General features: G+C 41.4%; 2 protein-coding genes across 4 annotated transcripts in view; one reads left to right on the top strand and one right to left on the bottom strand.

Annotated features, from left to right (window-relative positions):
- The window catches only part of RPA3 (replication protein A3), a 4,311-nt gene extending 2,256 nt beyond the window's left edge, over window positions 1–2,055 (bottom strand). The window contains exons 1-2 of the mRNA XM_017525087.1: window positions 1,701–2,055; window positions 411–485 (exon numbers count right to left, since the gene is read on the bottom strand). Of these exons, the coding sequence (XP_017380576.1) occupies window positions 411–485; window positions 1,701–1,799 (174 nt within the window). The 5' untranslated portion in view covers window positions 1,800–2,055. The remainder of the gene's footprint in view (window positions 1–410; window positions 486–1,700) is intronic.
- Window positions 2,056–2,092: 37 nt separating this feature from the next.
- UMAD1 (UBAP1-MVB12-associated (UMA) domain containing 1) overlaps window positions 2,093–11,447 on the top strand; it is a 240,548-nt gene continuing 231,193 nt past the window's right edge. Inside the window, exon 1 of one of the 3 annotated variants that reach the window (XM_017525083.1) lies at window positions 2,093–2,204. The gene's annotated coding sequence lies outside the window, so the exon portion shown is untranslated. Of the gene's footprint in view, window positions 2,210–2,255; window positions 2,406–11,447 lie in introns of those variants that run through there. The other 2 variants (XM_017525082.2, XM_037737301.1) reach the window with 2 other exon arrangements.

Here is an 11,447-nt window from a genome sequence, read left to right on the forward strand (position 1 = left end):
GTAGAGACGGGGTTTCACCATGTTGACCAGGATGGTCTCGATCTCTTGACCTCGTGATCCACCCGCCTCGGCCTCCCAAAGTGCTGGGATTACAGGCTTGAGCCACCGCGCCCGGCATGCAGTTTAAATTTTTCTTATGTAATTTTATGGCCTTTCATAAGGAATGAAAATTGTTATCCAGCAATTAAGGGACATGTTCAAAAATCATGAAGCCCAAAAAATCATTGGTTAAAAATGTAAAAGGAAATATAATGAGAGAATAGTACAAGAATTTAATTTTAGAGCCAGGGATGTTTCACCAGCTCATCCTTTTTATATCCACTCCAAAAATTAGAAACATCATCAGCAAACCAAACCCAGATGAAGAATTAACTATAATATATATGAGACTTATTAATACTTAAACATACAGGTTCCATCAACTCGATGGTTCCATTTTTTCCTTCTCCATCTGAAAGAATAAACATTTTTCCGGAGGGATGAATCTAAAAACGAAACATATGATTAAAATCTCATTAAAACAACAAATAAGTTTGACAAAAGATGAGCACATTGATCCTTAGTTGAGAACAAATCAACTATTTTTTGAATAGTTTATTCATTCTATTCAATTCAGTTTATTCAATTATTGGTTCAAATTATAATCTTATGTTACCAAATCTGTTCATGGGACACACAGTTAATTCTGAATTTCGGATAAACAAGGAATTTGTTTTGTAGTATAAGTAGGTTCTGCATTTGCTAAATATGGCAACACTATTCCAGTAACAAATTAAAGGGAGGCCCGTCCTAGCTAAAAGTGAAATCTGCTGGCACTTATGATTTAGACGGTACATAACCCATGGAGGTTATGTTTTAAAAATCAGGCATGATGAAGTAAACGGAGAACTGGTTGCTAGAATATCTGGGTCCTACTCCTGGGAAGCAGCTGTAAAGAGCGCTGTCAGATCTCATTTGAATGCCAGCTTTGCCACTTGCAGTTTCTCAGCATTTTAGTCAACCACCTGCCACTCCCACTCAGTTTCCCTACTTGTGAAGCCAGAGTAACACTCATTTAAGGAAGAGGATGTGTAGATGTAATGAGCTACTAAGTAAGTCTTTATAGTTTTTTCCCCCCTCAGCTTCTCAGGTCACTGATTCCAAGACTTTGGGCCTGTTTCTCGCCTGTAGAATGAGGGGACTTCACTTTAATAGTGGGGTTAGATAACTCGCTACTACGGGATTCAAAGCGGACAATCAAGGCAGGTTTTGCGAAGAAGCGATTACAACGAGGAAACGAGGTTTGCAAAAAGAAGTAATTTCAGAAGAGAAGGAATAAGCAGATCAGTTTTGCCGGCGTCTGTCACGTCTGAGTAAACTATGAAATCTGAAGGTAAATGTGGGAGTCCCGTCTATAATTTCCCTTAGATAAGCACTGTCTGAATGGAGGCGTAGAACACTGGAATTTAGAACGCAGAGCATCTGAAAACACCTTGTTTCCGGGCCATAAAAGAGGCACCAAAATGGGGCTATAACGGTTAAAGAATTTTCAAAAAGTCTCCTTGTGCAAAATAAAGTATTCAGGAGCGCAGTGACCTGAGGCTTTCCGTCCTCCTTCAACCCCCGTTACCCAGTTATCCACTCAAAATCCGCCACCCAGGAGGTCACAGGGTCCCTCCCTCCGGCCTCGGACAGCGGAGCCCACAACGGCGAACCCGCACCTTTTCCACCTTCCCTACGAAGCAGACAGGCCTGTCGATGAATTGAATTAGCATGCTGGCGTTGATGCGCGCCCTGGGCAACTCCATCATATCCACCATGATTATATGGTCCAAGACTGCGGCGGGCGGGAAACCCAAGAAAGACTGAAATTGTGCGCCCCGCGGGTATCTATGGGGCAGATTTCCCGGCACCAATCAGCGAAGACTAGCGCTCCAGCTTCGCCAATTAGATGCGCGGAAACCTACATCGCCGTCGCGCCGTCTCTGAAAGGGGTGCGGGAGGGGCGCGATACGTCCGGAAGTGGAGATTGGCTGCTTAGAGACTCCCGGCGTCCCGGAAGTTGCCGGATCCCAGGCTAGCGGCAGTGGAGGCAGGGCTTGGATAGGGGCGGAACCTGAGGCTCCCCTGCTGCGCTCACCGGCTTCTCCGCGGTGATTTGACCCCGGAAGTGGGGCGTGGAGCTCCGGTGCCGGTGCGGCGGGGGACTGCAGCACGAGCCTCAGGTACCTCTTCTCGCGGGAGACGCCGCAGCCTTACGGTTTCCTCGTTCTTCCGGCTAACAGAGTCAAAAGAGCTAGGCGGGATTTCGGTACCAGCTGTTGCCGCGGTGCTGTGGGTGCTGCGTACCAGCTGTTACTGTTGCTCTGCCTTTCCTCTTCCAGGTTCTGCGTGGGAGGCGCTGGAGTTTTGCTGAATGAAATGTGGTGCGGCGAGGGGTGGGGGGGGTTGGTTGTGATACTTGCTCCTTTGGAGATGGGGAGCGGGGGTCGTCAGTGATCTTGATCAGTTTCTTCAGGCTTTTGCCACTTGTTGCGTGAGGGTCGATTTACTCCCTTAGCTGCGTCACTCTACTTAAGTTTCTCCACCTGTAAGAAGAGAGATTGACCCGATTACTTCTAAGACTTTTTTTTTTTTTTTTTTTTTTTTTTTTTTTTTTTTTTTTTTTTTTTTTTTTTTTTTTTTTTTTTTTTTTTTAGCCCAGACAACCTGGCTACACTGCGGTGGTGCCGGTTCTCTCACTCCACTACCCCCTCTGTTTTGGCAGCCAGTAGAAGCACTTAAGAATAGGTAATGGGGAAGGACCACTGACCAGGACCAGAGGAAACAAGCTTAAATCGTTGTTATACCCTGAACCAGTGTTCCCCGAGCTACGGTTCCCCCTTCTGAGGCGTATTTTCCCCATCTGAAAAACGAAGGGTTAGGCGGAATGATTTGCAAGGTCCCAGCTGACTCTTAACTTTTGGCCATTTGCTTGACGCAACAGTTTAAACCGCCCACCCCACCCCCAGCAGTCTTTCTGTTGTTGTCCTCCACAACCCGAGACTCTGGAGGGCGATCTGGAGGTCTGGAAGATAACCCCTTCCAGGGAGATTTGGAGGTAGTCACCAGTCTGTCCCTGGCTATCTTGTGACCCGAAGCCGGCGGCCTTGCCAGGAATATTCTAGAATGAGTGCACATAAAAATACCTTCAAACAGTGCTGTGGAATTTGGACAGAAGCTTTAATTGGTTGTTATAACTTTGTGGAAACTGAGTCTGATTTTACCCAAAACTACAGAATTGTCATCGTTCATATTCCCTAAGCAAAAAAGATCCGGTTTGAGACTTAATGTGGCAATTTAAGATTGGAATCTGATGTATGATAATTAAATGATAGTCTGCCTCAGTGTTAACTTAGCACTTAATAGGTTTGTCTTAGTTTTACTCACTAATAGTAGTTTAAAGGATTTCGTTAAACAGATGTAGAATGTGTATCAGTGGTGTATAGAAAGTGGTGGTTGTATTGGTGCAAGTCAGTAAAGTTCGTTTTATATATCTGCATAAAGCCTTAAGTCTTTTATACCTTAGCATTGCTTTGCAAAGTACGTTGATGTGCATTATATAGGGGAGAGAACACACATGAGAGTCTTCAATGTAATAATTTTTTTTTTTTTTTTTTGAGACAAGATCTCGCTCTGTCAGCAAGATTGGAGTGCAGTGGCATGATCATAGCTCACTGCAACTTTTAACTCCTAGGCTCAAGCGATCCTCTCACCTCAGCCTGGCAAGTAGCTGGGACTATAGGCGTATGCCACCACACCCAGCTAATTAAAAAAATTTTTTTTTGTACAGATGGGGTCTTGCCATATTGCCTAGGCTTATCTCAAACTCCTGGGCTCAAGCGATCCGTTCCTCTCTCCTCTGCATCCCAAAGTACTGGAATTACAGGTATGAGCCTCTCAGCCTGTAATAGCAATTTTTTTTTTTTTTAAAGAGCCGTCCTGAGAGCACCAAATGCTAATGTTGTTTCCTTGCAGTTAAAAAGACCTCTTTTAAGCAAAGGCTTTCTTTTAAAACAGGGAGATGAGCAAGAAGATAATTTGAAACAAATTTTTTGCTTATTTTTGAGTCACTTAAAATATTATGAAATATATGATATACAGAAAAGAGTATAGATAGCCGATTTGCATAGTTTTGAGAGAAATGAAGTGAATCCATGGGGCCTGTCATTCAGCCGAAGAAATGGAAATTTACCAGTTACCAGTAAATTATACCAGTCTACACTTACCCAATTAGGTCCTTCTCACTACAGCCGTAAGTAAACACACTATCTTGAAATTTGTGTTAACGTTCCTAAGCTTTTCTACATAATTTTATTACATACGTAGTCATTTCTAAATGGTACGTTTAGTATTGCCAGTCTTTGACTTTTATGTAAATGGAAACGTTACGTATCTTCTGACTTGTTTCTTCTGCTTTTGAGATTCATCTATGTTGAATGTATATATATATATATATATATATATATATATATATATAGTCACAGGTAGTTAGGCATGAGCCGGGCAGTAGTGAGCTCTCTCCTAACCTACTAGAAATGTCCGGCAATGGTTTGGCAATTATCGAATTGCCTCTCTAAAAATGATAATTTGGGTTGGGTGCAGTGGCTCACGCCTGTAATCCCAGCACTTTGGGAGGGTGAGGCGGGCGGGTCACCAGGTCAAGATATCGAGACCATCCTTGCCAACATGGTGAAAACCTATCTCTATTAAATATACAAAAATTAGCTGGGTGTGGTGGCGTGCGCCTGTAGTCCCAGCTACTCAGGAAGCGGAGGCAGGAGAATCGCTTGAACCCGGAAGGCGGAAGTTGCAGTGAGCCGAGATCGCGCTACTGCCCTCCAGCCTGGCTACAGAGCGATACTCCGTCTTAAAATAATAATTCGAGCGCCAGGGAGAGGCCATTTCTAATGGCCCACACCTGTTATCAAAATGTTTATCAAATGCAGACCCGAGGGAGAAACAGCTTTCTGGGCCTGCATGTTAAGAGACAAAAATGGTAAAGTATGATCTTCCTGGTACACTCCACCGGAAAAAGGAAGAAAGTCTCAGATGGGCGTTCGTGTAATCCCGTAACCACACTACCCAAGGGTAAGGAGGACTCTGCGCATGCGGGCAGCCCAGCCTAAGGGAAGAAGCATGGGAAAGAAGCGGGTGTAAAAAAGCTTTACATTCCTGCTTGGGTCTCTAACAGGTACACCTTCGTTTCTTTACTGTTTAAGGCCTTTTTAAGTCAACTTCCATTCCTGCTCTGGAACTTGCTTGGATCTCTTTTTCTGCTTTGTGGCCCTCAGTCAAATTATTTCTTCTGAGGAGGCAAGGACTGAAGTTCCTGTGGACCCGTAAGGATAGGCCACCGGTAACTTGGGGTAACTTGGATGTCTGCCGCCAGTAAGAAAATGATTTCCCCAAATGGTGGTATTTACCCTGTTACCTGGAGTATAAGAGAGTTACAGTTAATGTATATTATTGGCAACCCTTGAAGTTTTTTTCCCCAGTTTGATGGATATGAAATGGTTTTTTGCCGTGACCTTAATTTGTACTCCCTGATTACTGATAGGTTTGAACATCTTTTCAGATTTTTATTGGCTATTTATGTTTTTGTTTTTTCCTTGATTTTTCTTTTTCTTACTGACTTTTAAGAGCGTTTTATTAGTGGAATATTGTAATGGTACAAAATGTTGTGCTTTTTTGGCCTATCTTTCCATTTCCTTCTTTTTTTTAAAAAAAATTAGAAAGAGCTCTTTTGCCGGGCGCGGTGACTCATGCCTGTAATCCCAGCACTTTGGGAGGCTGAGGTGGGCGGATCAAGAGGAGAACAGATCGAGACCACCCTGGCCAAAATGGTGAAACCTCGTCTCTACTAAAAATACAAAAATTAGCTGTGCGTGGTAGCACGCGCCTGTAGTCCCAGCTACTTGGGAGGCTGAGGCAGGAGAACTGCTTCAACCCGGGAGGTGGAGGCTGCAGTGAGCCGAGATCGTGCCACTGCACTCGAAGCGAGACTCTGTCTCAAAAAGAAAAAAAAAAAAAGCTCTTTTAATATAGTTAAACATTTTCCCCCTTAAGTTTAATATAGGAGAAAAGTCAATTAAAATCTCATTTATGAACTCTTTTGTACATCATACTCTTAAAGGTATTCTATTTTTCCTAAAATTCTTAGTTTTGCCTTTCATATTTAATAGTCCGTCATCTAGAATTCACTCTTTATGTATGTTGTCCGATGGATCTCCAGTTTCTTTGTTTTGTTTTAATTTCAGTTGTCCTAACGTGATTTCACTGTATCACCTTTTTGTCACTGACCTTCACATGTCACCTTAAATTTACAGATACATGTGGAGTCGATTCTGTTCTGTGGATCTAGTTTTCTGTCCCTGAACCACTACCTGTTTTCTTTAATAGTGTAGCCTTATCGTAAGTTTTGATGTCTGGGGCTGTGTTCTTCAGGAATGTCTTGGTTATTTTTGTCACTTTACTGTTCCATGTAGAATATAGCTTATTAATTTCCATGAAAAACTGTTGGAATTTTGATCAAAATTGTGTTGAATCCTTAGATGTATTTCAGAAGTAACAGCTGAATGTCATCTATTACTATCCTTGAGCTATTTTGGTCCTCTTAAAATCTTTCCAAAAAGTCTCAAACTTTTCTGTATAAGAGTTTTGACTTTTAGCTTATATTTACTCCTAGATACCTTGTTTTTGTTGCTGTTATGAATGGTATCATTTTTTAAATTGAAGATTTTAACTGATTGTTTTGGTATATAGAAACGCCATTTTAAGAATTTTCTATGAGTTTTTTTGAAATTTTCTATTCATATTTGAATAATTATAGTTTTGTTTCGTAAGAATTCTTACATATGTTATTTATTTTTCTTACCTAGTATAGAGCCTTCAGTACTGTTTTGAATAGAAATAGTGTTTAAGTCAAGATGGGTTTGGCTGCACAAATGAAAGTATCTTTAATGCACAAATGCTCATTCTCACACGTGAAAGAAGTTCACAGCTATGTAACTTAGTACGTATGTGGTAGTGCCACTAAGATCTTAGTCCCCCAGGTTCTTTCTGTCTTCCTGTACGTTCAACATCTAGTTCCATATTTATGGTCACCTTATAGGCCAGGTAAGTGGTGGAGCTTCAGCCATTGAGTAAATCCACATTGCACGTGGCAGAGAAGTGGTCAGGCAAGAGTATACCTTCATGAGATTCAGCTTCTTTTAAGGAGCATTCCTCGAAGTCCTTCCCAACCTAAATTTCTATTAGGTTAAGGAATTTTCCTTTTATTCCTAGTTTGATAAGAGTTTTAATTGAATGGTTACAGAATTTGATCAGATGCATTTTTTGCCTTAATTGAGATGATTGAAATGAGTATATATTTTTCAGTGTTGAACCAAGCTCACATTCCTGAAAGCTTGGTTATGATATATTGTCTTTTATTATATATTCCTGGATTTGATTTGCTGTTGTTTTTGTTTAGGATTTTTTAAGAAAATCCATATTCATGAGAGAGATTGGCCTGAATTTTCCTTTTTTGTATAGTCCTTATCAAAATATGGCATTATGGTTATGAGGCAGGAGAATTCCCTAAACCCTTTGTGTGACTAGCAACCAGGGTGTGGCACGTTTGCTCAGCTGCCATGCATTCAAACCCGTTAAGGGTGGAGGATCGTGCAGGTGAGCAGGTGCAGGAGCTGGTGTGAGTGATTTTGGGCTTTCACCCCATGGCAGTGACTAGGGGTGTTACAGTGCCTTTTTAGCCCTGCCGTCTGGGGATGGCTTAAGTGTTAAGTAGCTCAGTGGAGTCAGTGTGACAGCCTTTTTGGGTTCCCACACCTAGTACATCCTGAATTCTTGTCTAGCACCCAGGAGGAATCAGGTTACATGGACTTGAAAGATGGTGAATGTGGGCATTTTATTAAGTGATGGAGGTGACTCTTAGTGGGATGATGATATGGTTTGGCTGTGTCCCCACCCAAATCTCATCTTCAGTTGTAGCTCCTATAATTCTCAAGTGTTGTGGGAGGGACCCTACAAGAGGTAACTGAATCATGGGGACAGTTTCCCCCATACTGTTCTTGTGGTAGTGAATAAGTCTCATGAGAGCTGATGCTTTTATAAGGGGAAGCCCCTTTCGCTTGATATTTTTTTTTTTATTATTCTCTCTTGTCTGACGCCATGTAAGATGTACCTTTTGCCCTCCACCATGATTGTGAGGCCTCCCCAGCCATGTGGAACTGTGAGTCCATTAAACCCCTTTTTCTTTATAAATTACCCAGCAGTATGAAAATGAACTAATACACATGGGGAGTTGGAGAGGGAATGGAGTGGGAAGTCCTGGAGTTCAGCTGTTTTATGACCAATCTCCTCTCTGATCATCCCCAGCCACACTCCCCTCTACACTCAGATGCTTCCTCTTTTCTCTCCTTCTCTGGTGCGCCATTCTGCTGCTCTGCCACTCTTCTGCTTGTGGAGCATGGGGTTTAGGGTTTACATGGGCACAGAATAGGGAGGTGTAGTGGGCCAAAAGGCAACATGTGAGTGTAAAAACAGCCTGTCCACATTTAGGGTTGTGGGTCCAGGCTTGATGGTGGAGCCCTTGCCAGGGACCCTGCCCTTCTGCCTCCTTTCCATATTAGTTATACTAGTTCTGTGAAATTAGTGTGGAGTGTTTCTTTTATTTATTCTCCAAGATTGTATATAAAACTGAAATTATCGAGTGTTTGGTAGTGTTTACCTGTAAAACCTTATAGATTGGTATAATTGTCTTTGACTAGAGCTTTAGATATTTCCCACAAGTTTTCATAAGTAGACGGTCATTAAATTCTAAGTATTTGCTAGTTTCCAGCATATTTCTTTTTTGATCCATGGGTCATTTTTGTTTCAAAATGTATAGGTTTTATTATAGCTATTTTGATAATTCCCAATGAAATACGTTATGATCTGAGGGTGTGGTTTGTCTAATTCTTTGAAATTATATGGGACTAATTATTTGAAATTATATGAGGCTTGCTTTAAGTCTTATTAGGAACATGGACAATTTTTCAGGTGTGCTTGGCAAAAAAAGAATGTATTTTCCAGTTGTTGGATCCAGTGTGTGAAATGTAGTGTTCACATAGTTCTATTCTTTTTTTGTCTGCTTAATGTCTCTGTTGATAAATGTGTGAAATATCCTATAGATGGTAGCATTGTCAGATTTCTCCTTGAAGCTGTGATAACTGTTGCCAGATAGACAGACAGACAGATAGATAGATAGATAGATAGATAGATATATAGGTTTTTTTTTTTTTTTTTTTTTAGACAGGGTCTTACTCTGTTGCTGAGGCTGGAGCACAGTGGCGTGATCTTGGTTCACTGCAGCGTTAAACTCCTGAGCGCAAGTGATCTTGCCTCAGCTTCCCAGCGGAGACTATAGGTACATGCCATCACACCCAGCTGATTAAAAATAAAATCTTTCTTTTGTAGAGATGGGGGTCTTGCTTTGTTGCCCAGGCTGGTCCTTAACTGCTGGAATCAAGCAAGCCTCCCTCCTTGCCCTCCCAGAGTGCTAAGATTACAGGTGTGAGTCACTGTGCCAGGTCTGGCTTTATAGTTTTTTTGGTTGTTGTTTTCTACTATTATAGATATGCCAGTTGTCTTTTGGTTAGAATTTATTTTTTTTATATTTTCCATTCTGTGTCTCACCTAGGAGAGACAAGACCTAAGGGCTTGGTTGTTCCTTTCCTCATCTCTTTTGTGGCTCAGCTGACAGCTGGGTTGGCAGGTCTCAGCTGTAGGTAAGAACAGGCTGATACCAGCCAGTGGTCACTTCCTTCTAAACCAGGAGGTTTCCTTCTTCATAAAGAAGTCACTTGCTTCTAAATGAGGAGATTTCCATTAGGACATAATTACTTGGATGTATGGGGATGGATTCCTCTCTAAGAGAGCACTAATGTTTGACAGATCATGAGTGATTTGCTACTTCTCTGCTGAGAGTTTTCTCCAATAAGCCTTAGACTTTATGCTGTTATTCTTTCTATTATTATTTTTATTTATTTACCTATTTACTATACTTTCAGTTCTGGGGTACATGTGCAAAACATGCAGGTTTGTTACATAGGTATACACGTGCCATGGTGGTTTGCTGCATCCATCACCCCATCATCTACATTAGGTATTTCTCCTAATGCTATCCCTCCCCAGTCCTTCCACACCCTGCTATCCCTCCCTTAGCCCCCTACCCTCCGACAGGCCCCGGTGTGTGATATTCCCCTCCTGCTGTCAATGTGTTCTTATTGTTCACCCACTTAGGAGTGAGAACATGCAGTGTTTGATTTTCTGTTCTTGTGTTAGTTTGCTGAGAATGATGATTTCTAGCTTCACCTGTGTCCCTGCAAAGGACATGAACTCATCCTTTTTTATGGCTGCATAGTATTCCATGGTATATATGTGCCACATTTTCTTTTTCCAGTCTATCATTGATGGGCATTTGGGTTGGTTCCAAGTCTTCGCTATTGTGAACAGTGCCGCAATAAACATACATGAGCGTGTGTCTTTATAATAGAATGATTTATAATCCTTTGGGCATATACCCAGTAATGGGATTGCTAGGTCAAATGCTATTTCTATTTCTAGATCCTTGAGGAATCATCACACTATCTTCCATAATGGTTGAACTAATTTGCACTCCCACCAACAGTGTAAAGCGTTCCTATTTCTCCACATTCTCTCCAGCATCTGTTATCTCCTGATTTTTTTAATGATCGCCATGAGATGGCATGACATGGTATCTCAATGTGGTTTTGATTTGCATTTCTCTAATGACCAGTGATGATGAACTTTTTTTCATATGTTTGTTGGCTGCAAAAATGTCTTCTTTTGAAAAGTGTTTGTTTGGAGTTATTTCTTGTAAATTTGTTTAAGTTCTTTGTAGATTTTGGTTACTAGCCCTTTGTCAGATGGGTAGATTGCAAAAATGTTTTCTCATTCTGTTGGTTGCTGGTTCACTCTAATTATAGTTTCTATTGCTGTGTAGAAGCTCTGCAGTTTAATTAGATCCCACCTGTCTATTTTGGCTTTTGTTGGCATTGCTTTAGGTGTTTTAGTCATGAAGTCCTGCCCATGTCTGTGTCCTGAATGGCATTGCCTACGTTTTCTTCTAGGGTTTTTATGGTGTTAGGTCTTATATTCAAATATCTAATCCATCTGGAGTTGATTTTTGTATAAAGTTTAAGAAAGGGATCCAGTTTTAGCTTTCTGCATGGCTAGCCAGTTTTCCCAACACCATGTATTCAATAGGGAATCCTTTCTCCATTGCTTGTTTTTATCAGGTTTGTCAAAGATCAGATGGCTGTAGATATGTGGTGTCATTTCTAAGGCCACTGTTCTGTTCCATTGGTCTATGTCTCTGTTTTGGTATCAGTACCATACTGTTTTGATTACTACAGTCTTGTAGT

This window comes from Cebus imitator, unplaced genomic scaffold (assembly GCF_001604975.1).
Source record: "Cebus imitator isolate Cc_AM_T3 unplaced genomic scaffold, Cebus_imitator-1.0 Scaffold37, whole genome shotgun sequence".
Taxonomy (NCBI): domain Eukaryota; kingdom Metazoa; phylum Chordata; class Mammalia; order Primates; family Cebidae; genus Cebus; species Cebus imitator.